This window comes from Oncorhynchus mykiss, chromosome 13, assembly GCF_013265735.2.
Source record: "Oncorhynchus mykiss isolate Arlee chromosome 13, USDA_OmykA_1.1, whole genome shotgun sequence".
In the NCBI taxonomy this organism is placed as follows: Eukaryota; Metazoa; Chordata; class Actinopteri; order Salmoniformes; family Salmonidae; genus Oncorhynchus; species Oncorhynchus mykiss.
The window spans coordinates 5,390,852-5,410,058 of NC_048577.1; the positions used below are offsets into that span (position 1 = coordinate 5,390,852).

A 19,207-nucleotide genomic window follows, 5' to 3' on the forward strand; every position below is an offset into this window, starting at 1 on the left:
ATCTCACTGCTCTCTAGTATCTCTAGCAGGGTGTTGATATCTCACTGCTCTCTAGTATCTCTAGCAGGGTGTTGATATCTCACTGCTCTCTAGTATCTCTAGCAGGGTGTTGATATCTCACTGCTCTCTAGTATCTCTAGCAGGGTGTTGATATCTCACTGCTCTCTAGTATCTCTAGCAGGGTGTTGATATCTCACTGCTCTCTAGTATCTCTAGCAGGGTGTTGATATCTCACTGCTCTCTAGTCTCTCTAGCAGGGTGTTGATATCTCACTGCTCTCTAGTATCTCTAGCAGGGTGTTGATATCTCACTGCTCTCTAGTCTCTCTAGCAGGGTGTTGATATCTCACTGCTCTCTAGTATCTCTAGCAGGGTGTTGATATCTCACTGCTCTCTAGTATCTCTAGCATAGTGTTGATATCTCACTGCTCTCTAGTATCTCTAGCAGGGTGTTGATATCTCATTGCTCTCTAGTATCTCTAGCAGGGTGTTGATATCTCACTGCTCTCTAGTCTCTCTAGCGGGGTGTTGATATCTCACTGCTCTCTAGTATCTCTAGCAGGGTGTTGATATCTCACTGCTCTCTAGTATCTCTAGCAGGGTGTTGATATCTCACTGCTCTCTAGTATCTCTAACAGGGTGTTGATATCTCACTGCTCTCTAGTATCTCTAGCAGGGTGTTGATATCTCACTGCTCTCTAGTATCTCTAACAGGGTGTTGATATCTCACTGCTCTCTAGTCTCTCTAGCAGGGTGTTGATATCTCACTGCTCTCTAGTATCTCTAACAGGGTGTTGATATCTCACTGCTCTCTAGTATCTCTAACAGGGTGTTGATATCTCACTGCTCTCTAGTATCTCTAACAGGGTGTTGATATCTCACTGCTCTCTAGTATCTCTAGCAGGGTGTTGATATCTCACTGCTCTCTAGTATCTCTAACAGGGTGTTGATATCTCACTGCTCTCTAGTCTCTCTAGCAGGGTGTTGATATCTCACTGCTCTCTAGTATCTCTAACAGGGTGTTGATATCTCACTGCTCTCTAGTATCTCTAACAGGGTGTTGATATCTCACTGCTCTCTAGTATCTCTAACAGGGTGTTGATATCTCACTGCTCTCTAGTATCTCTAACAGGGTGTTGATATCTCACTGCTCTCTAGTATCTCTAACAGGGTGTTGATATCTCACTGCTCTCTAGTATCTCTAACAGGGTGTTGATATCTCACTGCTCTCTAGTATCTCTAACAGGGTGTTGATATCTCACTGCTCTCTAGTCTCTCTCTAGCAGGGTGTTGATATCTCACTGCTCTCTAGTCTCTCTCTAGCAGGGTGTTGATATCTCACTGCTCTCTAGTCTCTCTCTAGCAGGGTGTTGATATCTCACTGCTCTCTAGTCTCTAGCAGGGTGTTGATATCTCACTGCTCTCTAGTATCTCTAACAGGGTGTTGATATCTCACTGCTCTCTAGTATCTCTAACAGGGTGTTGATATCTCACTGCTCTCTAGTATCTCTAACAGGGTGTTGATATCTCACTGCTCTCTAGTATCTCTAACAGGGTGTTGATATCTCACTGCTCTCTAGTACCTCTAACAGGGTGTTGATATCTCACTGCTCTCTAGTCTCTCTAGCAGGGTGTTGATATCTCACTGCTCTCTAGTATCTCTAACAGGGTGTTGATATCTCACTGCTCTCTAGTCTCTCTAGCAGGGTGTTGATATCTCACTGCTCTCTAGTCTCTCTAGCAGGGTGTTGATATCTCACTGCTCTCTAGTATCTCTAACAGGGTGTTGATATCTCACTGCTCTCTATCTCTAGCAGGGTGTTGATATCTCACTGCTCTCTAGTCTCTCTAGCAGGGTGTTGATATCTCACTGCTCTCTAGTCTCTCTCTAGCAGGGTGTTGATATCTCACTGTTCTCTAGTCTCTCTAGCAGGGTGTTGATATCTCACTGCTCTCTAGCAGGGTGTTGATATCTCACTGCTCTCTAGCAGGGTGTTGATATCTCACTGCTCTCTAGTCTCTCTAGCAGGGTGTTGATATCTCACTGCTCTCTAGCAGGGTGTTGATATCTCACTGCTCTCTAGCAGGGTGTTGATATCTCACTGCTCTCTAGTCTCTCTAGCAGGGTGTTGATATCTCACTGCTCTCTAGTCTCTCTAGCAGGGTGTTGATATCTCACTGCTCTCTAGTATCTCTAGCAGGGTGTTGATATCTCACTGCTCTCAAGTCTCTCTCTAGCAGGGTGTTGATATCTCACTGCTCTCTAGTATCTCTAGCAGGGTGTTGATATCTCACTGCTCTCTAGTATCTCTAGCAGGGTGTTGATATCTCACTGCTCTCTAGTATCTCTAGCAGGGTGTTGATATCTCACTGCTCTCTAGTATCTCTAGCAGGGTGTTGATATCTCACTGCTCTCTAGTATCTCTAGCAGGGTGTAGATATCTCACTGCTCTCTAGTCTCTCTAGCAGGGTGTTGATATCTCACTGCTCTCTAGTATCTCTAGCAGGGTGTTGATATCTCACTGCTCTCTAGTCTCTCTAGCAGGGTGTTGATATCTCACTGCTCTCTAGTATCTCTAGCAGGGTGTTGATATCTCACTGCTCTCTAGTATCTCTAGCATGGTGTTGATATCTCACTGCTCTCTAGTATCTCTAGCAGGGTGTTGATATCTCATTGCTCTCTAGTATCTCTAGCAGGGTGTTGATATCTCACTGCTCTCTAGTCTCTCTAGCGGGGTGTTGATATCTCACTGCTCTCTAGTATCTCTAGCAGGGTGTTGATATCTCACTGCTCTCTAGTATCTCTAGCAGGGTGTTGATATCTCACTGCTCTCTAGTATCTCTAACAGGGTGTTGATATCTCACTGCTCTCTAGTATCTCTAGCAGGGTGTTGATATCTCACTGCTCTCTAGTATCTCTAACAGGGTGTTGATATCTCACTGCTCTCTAGTCTCTCTAGCAGGGTGTTGATATCTCACTGCTCTCTAGTATCTCTAACAGGGTGTTGATATCTCACTGCTCTCTAGTATCTCTAACAGGGTGTTGATATCTCACTGCTCTCTAGTATCTCTAACAGGGTGTTGATATCTCACTGCTCTCTAGTATCTCTAGCAGGGTGTTGATATCTCACTGCTCTCTAGTATCTCTAACAGGGTGTTGATATCTCACTGCTCTCTAGTCTCTCTAGCAGGGTGTTGATATCTCACTGCTCTCTAGTATCTCTAACAGGGTGTTGATATCTCACTGCTCTCTAGTATCTCTAACAGGGTGTTGATATCTCACTGCTCTCTAGTATCTCTAACAGGGTGTTGATATCTCACTGCTCTCTAGTATCTCTAACAGGGTGTTGATATCTCACTGCTCTCTAGTATCTCTAACAGGGTGTTGATATCTCACTGCTCTCTAGTATCTCTAACAGGGTGTTGATATCTCACTGCTCTCTAGTCTCTCTCTAGCAGGGTGTTGATATCTCACTGCTCTCTAGTCTCTCTCTAGCAGGGTGTTGATATCTCACTGCTCTCTAGTATCTCTAACAGGGTGTTGATATCTCACTGCTCTCTAGTATCTCTAACAGGGTGTTGATATCTCACTGCTCTCTAGTCTCTCTCTATCAGGGTGTTGATATCTCACTGCTCTCTAGTCTCTCTCTAGCAGGGTGTTGATATCTCACTGCTCTCTAGTCTCTCTAGCAGGGTGTTGATATCTCACTGCTCTCTAGTATCTCTCTAGCAGGGTGTTGATATCTCACTGCTCTCTAGTATCTCTCTAGCAGGGTGTTGATATCTCACTGCTCTCTAGTATCTCTAACAGGGTGTTGATATCTCACTGCTCTCTAGTATCTCTAGCAGGGTGTTGATATCTCACTGCTCTCTAGTATCTCTAACAGGGTGTTGATATCTCACTGCTCTCTAGTATCTCTAGCAGGGTGTTGATATCTCACTGCTCTCTAGTATCTCTAGCAGGGTGTTGATATCTCACTGCTCTCTAGTATCTCTAACAGGGTGTTGATATCTCACTGCTCTCTAGTATCTCTAACAGGGTGTTGATATCTCACTGCTCTCTAGTCTCTCTAGCAGGGTGTTGATATCTCACTGCTCTCTAGTATCTCTAACAGGGTGTTGATATCTCACTGCTCTCTAGTCTCTCTAGCAGGGTGTTGATATCTCACTGCTCTCTAGTATCTCTAACAGGGTGTTGATATCTCACTGCTCTCTAGTCTCTCTAGCAGGGTGTTGATATCTCACTGCTCTCTAGTCTCTCTAGCAGGGTGTTGATATCTCACTGCTCTCTAGTATCTCTAACAGGGTGTTGATATCTCACTGCTCTCTATCTCTAGCAGGGTGTTGATATCTCACTGCTCTCTAGTCTCTCTAGCAGGGTGTTGATATCTCACTGCTCTCTAGTCTCTCTCTAGCAGGGTGTTGATATCTCACTGTTCTCTAGTCTCTCTAGCAGGGTGTTGATATCTCACTGCTCTCTAGCAGGGTGTTGATATCTCACTGCTCTCTAGTCTCTCTAGCAGGGTGTTGATATCTCACTGCTCTCTAGCAGGGTGTTGATATCTCACTGCTCTCTAGCAGGGTGTTGATATCTCACTGCTCTCTAGTCTCTCTAGCAGGGTGTTGATATCTCACTGCTCTCTAGTCTCTCTAGCAGGGTGTTGATATCTCACTGCTCTCTAGTATCTCTAGCAGGGTGTTGATATCTCACTGCTCTCAAGTCTCTCTCTAGCAGGGTGTTGATATCTCACTGCTCTCTAGTATCTCTAGCAGGGTGTTGATATCTCACTGCTCTCTAGTCTCTCTAGCAGGGTGTTGATATCTCACTGCTCTCTAGTCTCTCTCTAGCAGGGTGTTGATATCTCACTGCTCTCTAGTCTCTCTAGCAGGGTGTTGATATCTCACTGCTCTCTAGTATCTCTAGCATGGTGTTGATATCTCACTGCTCTCTAGTATCTCTAGCAGGGTGTTGATATCTCACTGCTCTCTAGTATCTCTAGCAGGGTGTTGATATCTCACTGCTCTCTAGTCTCTCTAGCAGGGTGTTGATATCTCACTGCTCTCTAGTCTCTCTAGCAGGGTGTTGATATCTCACTGCTCTCTAGTCTCTCTAGCAGGGTGTTGATATCTCACTGCTCTCTAGTCTCTCTAGCAGGGTGTTGATATCTCACTGCTCTCTAGTCTCTCTAGCAGGGTGTTGATATCTCACTGCTCTCTAGTCTCTCTAGCAGGGTGTTGATATCTCACTGCTCTCTAGTCTCTCTCTAGCAGGGTGTTGATATCTCACTGCTCTCTAGTCTCTCTCTAGCAGGGTGTTGATATCTCACTGCTCTCTAGTCTCTCTCTAGCAGGGTGTTGATATCTCACTGCTCTCTAGTCTCTCTAGCAGGGTGTTGATATCTCACTGCTCTCTAGTCTCTCTCTAGCAGGGTGTTGATATCTCACTGCTCTCTAGTCTCTCTCTAGCAGGGTGTTGATATCTCACTGCTCTCTAGTCTCTCTAGCAGGGTGTTGATATCTCACTGCTCTCTAGTCTCTCTCTAGCAGGGTGTTGATATCTCACTGCTCTCTAGTCTCTCTAGCAGGGTGTTGATATCTCACTGCTCTCTAGTCTCTCTAGCAGGGTGTTGATATCTCACTGCTGTCTAGTCACTCTAACAGGGTGTTGATATCTCACTGCTGTCTAGTCTCTCTAGCAGGGTGTTGATATCTCACTGCTCTCTAGTCTCTCTAGCAGGGTGTTGGTATCTCACTGCTCTCTAGTCTCTCTAGCAGGGTGTTGATATCTCACTGCTCTCTAGTCTCTCTCTAGCAGGGTGTTGATATCTCACTGCTCTCTAGTCTCTCTCTAGCAGGGTGTTGATATCTCACTGCTCTCTAGTCTCTCTAGCAGGGTGTTGATATCTCACTGCTCTCTAGTCTCTCTCTAGCAGGGTGTTGATATCTCACTGCTCTCTAGTCTCTCTAGCAGGGTGTTGATATCTCACTGCTCTCTAGTCTCTCTAGCAGGGTGTTGATATCTCACTGCTGTCTAGTCACTCTAGCAGGGTGTTGATATCTCACTGCTGTCTAGTCTCTCTAGCAGGGTGTTGATATCTCACTGCTCTCTAGTCTCTCTAGCAGGGTGTTGGTATCTCACTGCTCTCTAGTCTCTCTAGCAGGGTGTTGATATCTCACTGCTGTCTAGTCTCTCTAGCAGGGTGTTGATATCTCACTGCTCTCTAGTATCTCTAACGGGGTGTTGATATCTCACTGCTCTCTAGTCTCTCTAGCAGGGTGTTGATATCTCACTGCTCTCTAGTCTCTCTCTAGCAGGGTGTTGATATCTCACTGCTCTCTAGTCTCTCTAGCAGGGTGTTGATATCTCACTGCTCTCTAGTATCTCTAACAGGGTGTTGATATCTCACTGCTCTCTAGTCTCTCTAGCAGGGTGTTGATATCTCACTGCTCTCTAGTCTCTCTAGCAGGGTGTTGATATCTCACTGCTCTCTAGTCTCTCTCTAGCAGGGTGTTGATATCTCACTGCTCTCTAGTCTCTCTAGCAGGGTGTTGATATCTCACTGCTGTCTAGTCACTGGATCCACAAGCAGTCCGGCACCGCTGAGTGTGTGTGTGTCTCCCCTCTCTCAGGTGTACACCTCTCACGGCCCTACGGTCATCATGCCAACATGGTTCTGCTCCAGGGATTGGTTCCAGCGGGTCGGAACCTTTGACGAGGGCGGCAAGGTGAGACTCCACCCCTAAAAGCTGTCCACGCAAGTCAAATTTAGAATCTAAAACCGACCACTTATGCAGATTTGATTGATTTGAACAGTGGGTCCACCCAGTCTTTCAAGGGGGGACTTCCCTTTCAGGTGTGCTCAGGGGTTAGGGGTCAAGAAGTGCAAGCACAAGACTGCATGAGGACTCCTCTAATTTGTCCAACGTTAGAGCACAAATCCATTTGAATAATGTGTGACCTCACTCTTCCCTTCTCTACCACCTCCTCCCTCATCACCCTCTTTCCTCTCTCTCCTTCTCTCCTGTCCTCTTCTCTCCTGTCCTCTTCTCTCCTGTCCTCTTCTTCTCTCCTCTTCTATTCTTCTCTCCTGTCCTATTCTTCTCTCCTCTTCTCTTCTTCTCTCCTGTCCTCTTCTTCTCTCCTGTCTTCTCTCCTGTCCTCTTCTTCTCTCCTGTCTTCTCTCCTGTCCTCTTCTCTCTTCTTTCCTGTCCTCTTCTTCTCTCCTGTCCTCTTCTTCTCTCCTGTCCTCTTCTCTATTCTTCTCTCCTGTCCTCTTCTTCTCTCCTGTCCTCTTCTCTATTCTTCTCTCCTGTCCTCTTCTTCTCTCCTGTCCTCTTCTTCTCTCCTGTCCTCTTCTCTCTTATTTCCTCTCTCTCCTTCTCTCCTGTCCTCTTCTCTCCTGTCCTCTTCTCTCCTGTCCTCTTCTTCTCTCCTCTTCTATTCTTCTCTCCTGTCCTATTCTTCTCTCCTCTTCTCTTCTTCTCTCCTGTCTTCTCTCCTGTCTTCTCTCCTGTCCTCTTCTTCTCTCCTGTCTTCTCTCCTGTCCTCTTCTTCTCTCCTGTCCTCTTCTTCTCGCCTGTCCTCTTCTTCTCTCCTATCCTCTTCTCTCTTCTTTCCTGTCCTCTTCTTCTCTCCTGTCCTCTTCTTCTCTCCTGTCCTCTTCTCTATTCTTCTCTCCTGTCTTCTCTCCTGTCCTCTTCTCTATTCTTCTCTCCTGTCCTCTTCTCTCTTCTCTCCTGTCCTCTTCTCTCTTCTTTCCTGTCCTCTTCTTCTTTCCTGTCCTCTTCTTCTCTCCTGTCCTCTTCTTCTTTCCTGTCCTCTTCTTCTTTCCTGTCCTCTTCTTCTCTCCTGTCCTCTTCTTCTCTCCTGTCCTCTTCTTCTCTCCTGTCCTCTTCTCTCTTCTTTCCAGTCCTCTTCTTCTTTCCTGTCCTCTTCTCTATTCTTCTCTCCTCTCCTCTCCTCTCTCATCTCTCCTCTCCTGTCCTCTCCTCTCTCTCCTCTCCTCTCGCATCTCTCCTCTCCTGTCCTCTCCTCTCTCATCTCTCCTCTCCAGGGAGTTCCAGAGGATCTGTTGTGGTTCTATCAGAGTGTTGGTCAGGGAGGAGGTGTGGTCAGAGTGGACCAGTGTTTACTAGTCTACCGCTACCATCAACAAGCTGCTACACACTCTGTCCTGGAGTAAGACATGCACACACAGCCACGCTTACACACACACATACACACACACACACACACACACACACACACACACACACACACACACACACACACACACACACACACACACACACAACATGTCCTCCAGCTACACACAGCTGTCCAGCTGACCCCTTCCTGAGCCTCATCCCTGGACACACACACTCAGCTCTGGAATTCCCTAGCCTCGCGTGTGTGCGTGTGTGCGTGTGTGTGTGTTGCCCTTTCCAACCTCTATAGCGACACACACACGTAGGACACGCGAAGCGGAAAGCCTGTTTCTGTAAATACTCTGATAGGGAAGACCTTCCCTTCCCTCATAACCTCCTCCCTCATAACCTCCTCCCTCTCATCCCCTCGTTCCTGTTTTCACTCCTTCCTTCCTTCCTTCCATCTGTCCATCGTACATCCTTTACTCCTTTACAAATCATCCTCTCTTCCCTCTCTCTTCCCTCTCTCTTCCCTCTCTCTTCCCTCTCTCTTCTCTCTCTCTTCCCTCTCTCTTCCCTCTCTCCTCCCTCTCCTCCCTCTCTTCCCTCTCTCCTCCCTCTTCTCTTCTCTCTCTCTTCCCTCTCTTCCCTCTCTCCTCCCTCTCTCTTCCCTCTCTCTTCCCTCTCTCTTCCCTCTCTCTTCCCTCTCTCCTCCCTCTCTCCTCCCTCTCCTCCCTCTCCTCCCTCTCTTCCCTCTCTCCTCCCTCTCTCTTCCCTCTCTCTTCCCTCTCTCTTCCCTCTCTCTTCCCTCTCTCCTCCCTCTCTCCTCCCTCTCTTCCCTCTCTCCTCCCTCTCTCTTCCCTCTCTCCTCCCTCTCTCCTCCCTCTCTCTTCCCTCTCTCCTCCCTCTCTCTTCCCTCTCTCTTCCCTCTCTCCCTCTCTCCTCCCTCTCTCCTCCCTCTCCTCCCTCTCTCCTCCCTCTCCTCCCTCTCTCCTCCCTCTCTCTTCCCTCTCTCCTCCCTCTCCTTTCTCTTTCTATTTGTCTATCAGTCTTATTTCCAGCTCCTTCTGTTATCTCTCACTTAACCTATCTCCCTCTCTCCTCCCTCTCTCTTCCCTCTCTCCTCCCTCTCTCTTCCCTCTCTCTTCCCTCTCTCTTCCCTCTCTCCTCCCTCTCTCCTCCCTCTCTCTTCCCTCTCTCTTCCCTCTCTCTTCCCTCTCTTCCCTCTCTCTTCCCTCTCTCTTCCCTCTCTCCTCCCTCTCTCTTCCCTCTCCTCCCTCTCCTTTCTCTTTCTATTTGTCTATCAGTCTTATTTCCAGCTCCTTCTGTTATCTCTCACTTAACTTATCTCCCTCTCTCCTCCCTCTCTCTTCCCTCTCTCCTCCCTCTCTCCTCCCTCTCTCTTCCCTCTCTCTTCCCTCTCTCCTCCCTCTCTCTTTCCTCTCTCCTCCCTCTCTCTTCCCTCTCTCTTCCCTCTCTCTTCCCTCTCTCCTCCCTCTCTCCTCCCTCTCTCTTCCCTCTCTCTTCCCTCTCTCTTCCCTCTCTCTTCACTCTCTCTTCCCTCTCTCTTCCCTCTCTCCTCCCTCTCTCTTCCCTCTCCTCCCTCTCCTTTCTCTTTCTATTTGTCTATCAGTCTTATTTCCAGCTCCTTCTGTTATCTCTCACTTAACTTATCTCCCTCTCTCCTCCCTCTCTCTTCCCTCTCTCCTCCCTCTCTCTTCCCTCTCTCTTCCCTCTCTCTTCCCTCTCTCCTCCCTCTCTCCTCCCTCTCCTCCCTCTCTCCTCCCTCTCTCCTCCCTCTCTCCTCCCTCTCTCCTCCCTCTCTCCTCCCTCTCTCCCCCCTCTCTCCTCCCTCTCTCTTCCTTCTCTCTTCCCTCTCTCTTCCCTCTCTCCTCCCTCTCTCCTCCCTCTCCTCCCTCTCTCCTCCCTCTCTCTTCCCTCTCTCCTCCCTCTCTCTTCCCTCTCTCCTCCCTCTCTCCTCCGTCTCTCTTCCCTCTCTCCTCCCTCTCTCCTCCCTCTCTCTTCCCTCTCTCTTCCCTCTCTCTTCCCTCTCTCTTCCCTCTCTCTTCCCTCTCTCTTCCCTCTCTCCTCCCTCTCTCTTCCCTCTCTCCTCCCTCTCTCCTCCCTCTCTTCCCTCTCTCCTCCCTCTTCTTCCCTCTCTCCTCCCTCTCTCCTCCCTCTCCTTTCTCTTTCTATTTGTCTATCAGTCTTATATCCAGCTCCTTCTGTTATCTCTCACTTAACTTATCTCCCTCTCTCCTCCCTCTCTCCTCTCTCTTCCCTCTCTCCTCCCTCTCCTCCCTCTCTTCCCTCTCTCCTCCCTCTCTCTTCCCTCTCTCCTCCCTCTTCTCTCTCTCCTCCCTCTCTCCTCCCTCTCTCTTCCCTCTCTCCTCCCTCTCTCTTCCCTCTCTCCTCCCTCTCTCTTCCCTCTCTCTTCCCTCTCTCTTCCCTCTCTCCTCCCTCTCTCCTCCCTGTCCTCCCTCCCTTCCCTCTCTCCTCCATCTCTCTTCCCTCTCTCCTCCCTCTCTCTTCCCTGTCTCCTCTCTCTTCCCTCTCTCCTCCCTCTCTCCTCCCTCTCTCTTCCCTCTCTCCTCCCTCTTCTCTTCTCTCTCTCTTCCCTCTCTCTTCCCTCTCTCCTCCCTCTCTCCTCCCTCTCTTCCCTCTCTCCTCCCTCTCTTCCCTCTCTCCTCCCTCTCTCTTCCCTCTCTCCTCCCTCTTCTCTCTCTCCCCTCTCTCCTCTCTCTCCTCCCTCTCATCCCTCTCCTCCCTCTCTCTTCCCTCTCTCTTCCCTCTCTCCTCCCTCTCTCCTCCCTCTCTCTTCCCTCTCTCTTCCCTCTCTTCCCTCTCTCTTCCCTCTCTCTTCCCTCTCTCCTCCCTCTCTCCTCCCTCTCCTCCCTCTCTTCCCTCTCTCCTCCCTCTCTCCTCTCTCTTCCCTCTCTCCTCCCTCTCCTCCCTCTCTCCTCCCTCTCTCTTCCCTCTCTTCTCCCTCTTCTCTTCTCTCTCTCTTCCCTCTCTCTTCCCTCTCTCCTCCCTCTCTCCTCCCTCTCTTCCCTCTCTCCTCCCTCTTCTCTTGTCTCTCTCTTCCCTCTCTCCTCCCTCTCCTTTCTCTTTATATTTATCTATCTAGTCTTATTTCCAGCTCCTTCTGTTATCTCTCACTTAACTTCTTCTCCTCCCTCTCTCCTCCCTCTCTCCTCTCTTCCCTCTCTCCTCCCCCTCTCCTCTCCTCCCTCTTCTCTTCTCTCTCTCTTCCCTCTCTCTTCCCTCTCTCCTCCCTCTCTCTTCCCTCTCTCTTCCCTCTCTCTTCCCTCTCCTCCCTCTCCTTTCTCTTTCTATTTGTCTATCAGTCTTACTTCCAGCTCCTTCTGTTATCTCTCACTTAACTTCTCCCTCTGTCTCTCACTCTCTCTGTTTCTCTTTTCTACTATCTTAACTCTCCAGACACTTCACACTTCTGAGTCAATCCCTCTACGATTGCGTGTGTGTGTGTGTGTGTGTGTGTGTGTGTGTGTGTGTGTGTGTGTGTGTGTGTGTGTGTGTGTGTGTGTGTGTGTGTGTGTGTGTGTGTGTGTGTGTGTGTGTGTGTGTGTGTGTGTTTGTATATATTTCTATGTGTTAATCTAGGTCCCCCTAAATCAAAGCATCAGTGAAACTGCTAAAGGAAGCAATATGGGGACCACCCATGCACAGTGTATTTGGTGTGTATGTGTTTAATTGATGTGTGAGTATGTGCGTGTGTGTACACCTGTGTGTGTGTGTGTATTTGACTAGAACGATGGTTTACGGTGGTGGATTAGGGTTGTTTGTCATGGAGGCCCAGTGTTTTAGTCAAACCATCACATCAGAGGAAGAGCTCACTAATGTCTCCATATGATAACTATCAGGCTGTTGTTCTAGGTGTGTGTGCGTGTGTGTGTGGTCCATGTCTGTAACTCCTCCTCTGTCCTCCGGTCTCCAGGGAAACCATTTGGAACCTCCGTGTGGCCTTCCTCCAGGAGAGAGTTATCAACCAATGGGAATCCTTCACCATATGGAATGCTGGGAAACAGGGCCGGAAACTATACCGCTGCCTCAGTTCCTCCAATCAGAAGAAGGTATGTACCTTTTCAACAGCCAATCGCAAAAGGTTATGCAACACTTAATAGCCAATCAGGAGAGGTTAACAAAACTCTCAATAGCCAATTAGGTTGCATCTTCCACAGTCAATACTCTCTGACTCTCTGGATCAGGTGACCCTCCTCCCCAGAACACAGTGCTGACCTTAGATCTGTTTGTAGGTTCAATTATCCTTTATCCCGTGTCCTCCTATCCATCATGACAACATGGAGCTGTTTATCCTGTGTCCTCTGATCCGTCATGACAACATGGAGCTGTTTATCCTGTGTCCTCTGATCCGTCATGACAACATGGAGCTGTTTATCCTGTGTCCTCTGATCCATCATGACAACATGGAGCTGTCCTCTGATCCGTCATGACAACATGGAGCTGTTTATCCTGTGTCCTCTGATCCATCATGACAACATGGAGCTGTTTATCCTGTGTCCTCTGATCCATCATGACAATATGGAGCTGTTTATCCTGTGTCCTCTGATCCATCATGACAACATGGAGCTGTCCTCTGATCCGTCATGACAACATGGAGCTGTTTATCCTGTGTCCTCTGATCCGTCATGACAACATGGAGCTGTTTATCCTGTGTCCTCTGATCCGTCATGACAACATGGAGCTGTTGATCCTGTGTCCTCTGATCCGTCATGACAACATGGAGCTGTTGATCCTGTGTCCTCTGATCCATCATGACAACATGGAGCTGTTTATCCTGTGTCCTCTCATCCGTCATGACAACATGGAGCTGTTTATCCTGTGTCCTCTGATCTGTCATGACAACATGGAGCTGTGTTCTCTGATCCATCATGACAACATGGAGCTGTTTATCCTGTGTCCTCTGATCCGTCATGACAACATGGAGCTGTTTATCATGTGTCCTCTGATCCGTCATGACAACATGGAGCTGTGTCCTCTGATCCGTCATGACAACACGGAGCTGTTTATCCTGTGTCCTCTGATCCATCATGACAACATGGAGCTGTGTCCTCTGATCCGTCATGACAACATGGAGCTGTTTATCCTGTTCCTCTGATCCATCATGACAACATGGAGCTGTGTCCTCTGATCCATCATGACAATATGGAGCTGTTTATCCTGTGTCCTCTGATCCATCATGACAATATGGAGCTGTTTATCCTGTGTCCTCTGATCCATCATGACAACATGGAGCTGTGTCCTCTGATCCATCATGACAACATGGAGCTGTTTATCCTGTGTCCTCTGATCCATCATGACAACATGGAGCTGTTGTCATTTAGTGCAATAATAGGATCCGATTTGGTCAAAAGTAGTGCACTGTATAGGGAATAGGATGCATTTTGGGACACTCTGTGTTGAGACACTGTAGTAGGAGGAGCCAGCTGGTCCCAACTGGTCATAATGGGTTGTGGATCACAATCTACTGTTACACTGACTGATACACCAGGTGTGGGGGGCTGAATCAGAGGTGTGGGGGGCTGAATCAGAGGTGTGGGGGGCTGAATCAGAGGTGTGGGGGGCTGAATCAGAGGTGTGGGGGGCTGAATCAGAGGTGTGGGGGGCTGAATCAGAGGTGTGGGGGGCTGAATCAGAGGTGTCGGGGGCTGAATCAGAGGTGTGGGGGGCTGAATCAGAGGTGTGGGGGGCTGCCTTAATCGACATCACGTCTTCAGCACCCGGGGAACAGTGGGTTAACTGCCTTGCTCAGGGGCAGAACGACAGATGTTGACCTTAATAGTGTGTGTACATACATTTACAAACAGCGGTTTGTGTGTGTGTTGGTCAGGTTCGAGCGTTCTGCGACGTGGACGAGAATAAGATCAACAAAGGCTTCTACACCTATGAGGAGTCCAAGGTGAGACCCTACACTCTAGAACCATAGATACCACAACACTCTAGAACCAAACTACCATAGATACCACAACACTCTGGAGCCAAACTACCATAGATACCACAACACTCTAGAACCATAGATACCACAACACTCTAGAACCAAACTACCATAGATACCACAACACTCTAGAACCAAACTACCATAGATACCACAACACTCTAGAACCATAGATACCACAACACTCTAGAACCAAACTACCATAGATACCACAACACTCTGGAGCCAAACTACCATATATACCACAACACTCTGGAGCCAAACTACCATAGATACCACAACACTCTGGAGCCAAACTACCATAGATACCACAACACTCTGGAGCCAAACTACCATAGATACCACAACACTCTAGAACCAAACTACCATAGATACCACGACACTCTAGAACCATAGATAACACAACACTCTAGAACCATAGATACCACAACACTCTAGAACCATAGATACCACAACACTCTAGAACCAAACTACCATAGATACCACAACACTCTGGAGCCAAACTACCATACATACCACAACACTCTGGAGCCAAACTACCATAGATACCACAACACTCTAGAACCAAACTGCCATAGATACCACAACACTCTAGAAACATAGATACCACAACACTCTAGAACCATAGATACCACAACACTTTAGAACCATAGATACCACAACACTCTAGAACCAAACTACCATAGATACCACAACACTCTAGAACCAAACTACCATAGATACCACAACACTCTAGAACCAAACTACCATAGATACCACAACACTCTAGAACCAAACTACCATAGATACCACAACACTCTAGAATCAAACTACCATAGATACCACAACACTCTAGAACCAAACTACCATAGATACCACAACACTCTAGAACCAAACTACCATAGATACCACAACACTCTAGAACCAAACTACCATAGATACCACAACACTCTAGAACCAAACTACCATAGATACCACAACACTCTAGAACCAAACTACCATAGATACCACAACACTCTAGAACCAAACTACCATAGATACCACAACACTCTAGAACCAAACTACCATAGATACCACAACACTCTAGAACCAAACTACCATAGATACCACAACACTCTAGAACCAAACTACCATAGATACTACAACACTCTAGAACCAAACTACCATAGATACCACAACACTCTAGAACCAAACTACCATAGATACCACAACACTCTAGAACCAAACTACCATAGATACCACAACACTCTAGAACCAAACTACCATAGGAGGAGAAGTCCTAACCATGTTATTATGTTTGTGTCCTTTTCCTCTCCTCGTTGTTCCTCCTGTCTTCCTCCCAGGAGAGGCCCAAGCCTCAGATCCCTGTACTGCACTACAGAGATGCCTCTCCACCCTACATCATCTGTGTCAAGCTGGTGAGTGGAGAAAGTGTGTGTGCGTCTGTGTGTCCTGTTGTTCGTTGTTCCAGATCGTATCTCCGCCAGGTCGGTAATCTCTGCTAATGGTATAATGAGCTAGGGCGTGTGCCCTGGCACACACACACACAAACACACACACACACACGTACACACACGTACACAGCCTGCTGATCTTTGACTGCAGAACAATCTTTTTTACCTCACTGATACTTTGACCGGCGCTCACCTTCACACACCCTCTTTAACCAGCGTTTTATATAAATATATAACAACCAGACAGGGTATAATATAAATATATAACAACCAGACAGGGTATAATATATATATATATAACAACCAGACAGGGTATAATATAAATATATAACAACCAGACAGGGTATAATATAAATATATAACAACCAGACAGGGTATAATATATATATATATAACAACCAGACAGGGTATAATATAAATATATAACAACCAGACAGGGTATAATATAAATATATAACAGTTATAAAGCCTTAGTAACAACCAGACAGGGTATAATATAAATATATAACAACCAGACAGGGTATAATATAAATATATAACAACCAGACAGGGTATAATATAAATATATAACAGTTATAAAGCCTTAGTAACAACCAGACAGGGTATAATATAAATATATAACAACCAGACAGGGTATAATATAAATATATAACAGTTATAAAGCCTTAGTAACAACCAGACAGGGTATAATATAAATATATAACAACCAGACAGGGTATAATATAAATATATAACAGTTATAAAGCCTTAGTAACAACCAGACAGGGTATAATATAATATATATAACAACCAGACAGGGTATAATATAAATATATAACAACCAGACAGGGTATAATATAAATATATAACAGTTATAAAGCCTTAGTAACAACCAGACAGGGTATAATATAAATATATAACAACCAGACAGGGTATAATATAAATATATAACAACCAGACAGGGTATAATATAAATATATAACAGTTATAAAGCCTTAGTAACAACCAGACAGGGTATAATATAAATATATAACAACCAGACAGGGTATAATATAAATATATAACAGTTATAAAGCCTTAGTAACAACCAGACAGGGTATAATATAAATATATAACAACCAGACAGGGTATAATATAAATATATAACAGTTATAAAGCCTTAGTAACAACCAGACAGGGTATAATATAAATATATAACAACCAGACAGGGTATAATATAAATATATAACAACCAGACAGGGTATAATATAAATATATAACAGTTATAAAGCCTTAGTAACAACCAGACAGGGTATAATATAAATATATAACAACCAGACAGGGTATAATATAAATATATAACAACCAGACGGGGTATAATATATATATATATAACAACCAGACAGGGTATAATATAATATATAACAACCAGACAGGGTATAATATATAACAACCAGACAGGGTATAATATAAATATATAACAACCAGACAGGGTATAATATAAATATATAACAACCAGACAGGGTATAATATAAATATATAACAGTTATAAAGCCTTAGTAACAACCAGACAGGGTATAATATAAATATATAACAACCAGACAGGGTATAATATAATATATAACAACCAGACAGGGTATAATATAATATATAACAACCAGACAGGGTATAATATAAATATATAACAACCAGACAGGGTATAATATAAATATATAACAACCAGACAGGGTATAATATAAATATATAACAACCAGACAGGGTATAATATAAATATATAACAACCAGACAGGGTATAATATAAATATATAACAGTTGTAAAGCCTTAGTAACAACCAGACAGGGTATAATATAAATATATAACAACCAGACAGGGTATAATATAAATATATAACAACCAGACAGGGTATAATATAAATATATAACAGTTATAAAGCCTTAGTAACAACCAGACAGGGTATAATATAAATATATAACAACCAGACAGGGTATAATATAAATATATAACAACCAGACGGGGTATAATATATATATATATAACAACCAGACAGGGTATAATATAAATATATAACAACCAGACAGGGTATAATATAAATATATAACAACCAGACAGGGTATAATATAAATATATAACAACCAGACAGGGTATAATATAAATATATAACAGTTATAAAGCCTTAGTAACAACCAGACAGGGTATAATATAAATATATAACAACCAGACAGGGTATAATATAAATATATAACAGTTATAAAGCCTTAGTAACAACCAGACAGGGTATAATATAAATATATAACAACCAGACAGGGTATAATATAAATATATAACAGTTATAAAGCCTTAGTAACAACCAGACAGGGTATAATATAAATATATAACAACCAGACAGGGTATAATATAAATATATAACAACCAGACAGGGTATAATATAAATATATAACAGTTATAAAGCCTTAGTAACAACCAGACAGGGTATAATATAAATATATAACAACCAGACAGGGTATAATATAAATATATAACAACCAGACGGGGTATAATATATATATATATATAACAACCAGACAGGGTATAATATAATATATAACAACCAGACAGGGTATAATATAAATATATAACAACCAGACAGGGTATAATATAAATATATAACAACCAGACAGGGTATAATATAAATATATAACAACCAGACAGGGTATAATATAAATATATAACAGTTATAAAGCCTTAGTAACAACCAGACAGGGTATAATATAAATATATAACAACCAGACAGGGTATAATATAATATATAACAACCAGACAGGGTATAATATAATATATAACAACCAGACAGGGTATAATATAAATATATAACAACCAGACAGGGTATAATATAAATATATAACAACCAGACAGGGTATAATATAAATATATAACAACCAGACAGGGTATAATATAAATATATAACAACCAGACAGGGTATAATATAAATATATAACAGTTATAAAGCCTTAGTAACAACCAGACAGGGTATAATATAAATATATAACAACCAGACAGGGTATAATATAAATATATAACAACCAGACAGGGTATAATATAAATATATAACAGTTATAAAGCCTTAGTAACAACCAGACAGGGTATAATATAAATATATAACAACCAGACAGGGTATAATATAAATATATAACAACCAGACAGGGTATAATATATATATATATAACAACCAGACAGGGTATAATATAAATATATAACAACCAGACAGGGTATAATATAATATATAACAACCAGACAGGGTATAATATAAATATATAACAGTTATAAAGCCTTAGTAACAACCAGACAGGGTATAATATAAACATATAACAACCAGACAGGGTATAATATAAATATATAACAACCAGACAGGGTATAATATATATATATATAACAACCAGACAGGGTATAATATATATATATATATATATAACAACCAGACAGGGTATAATATAAATATATAACAACCAGACAGGGTATAATATAAATATATAACAACCAGACAGGGTATAATATAAATATATAACAACCAGACAGGGTATAATATAAATATATAACAGTTATAAAGCCTTAGTAACAACCAGACAGGGTATAATATAAATATATAACAGTTATAAAGCCTTAGTAACAACCAGACAGGGTATAATATAAATATATAACAACCAGACAGGGTATAATATAAATATATAACAACCAG

At 44.0% G+C, this 19,207-nt stretch overlaps 1 protein-coding gene across 4 annotated transcripts in view; it reads left to right on the top strand.

Annotated features, from left to right (window-relative positions):
* LOC118938163 (UDP-GlcNAc:betaGal beta-1,3-N-acetylglucosaminyltransferase-like protein 1) overlaps positions 1-19,207 on the top strand; it is a 53,902-nt gene that overhangs the window by 22,914 nt on the left and 11,781 nt on the right. For all 4 annotated transcript variants that reach the window (XM_036939945.1, XM_036939946.1, XM_036939947.1 and 1 more), the window contains 5 exons: positions 6,630-6,725; positions 8,054-8,178; positions 12,085-12,220; positions 13,999-14,067; positions 15,426-15,500. In XM_036939945.1, the coding sequence (XP_036795840.1) occupies positions 6,630-6,725; positions 8,054-8,178; positions 12,085-12,220; positions 13,999-14,067; positions 15,426-15,500 (501 nt within the window). The remainder of the gene's footprint in view (positions 1-6,629; positions 6,726-8,053; positions 8,179-12,084; positions 12,221-13,998; positions 14,068-15,425; positions 15,501-19,207) is intronic.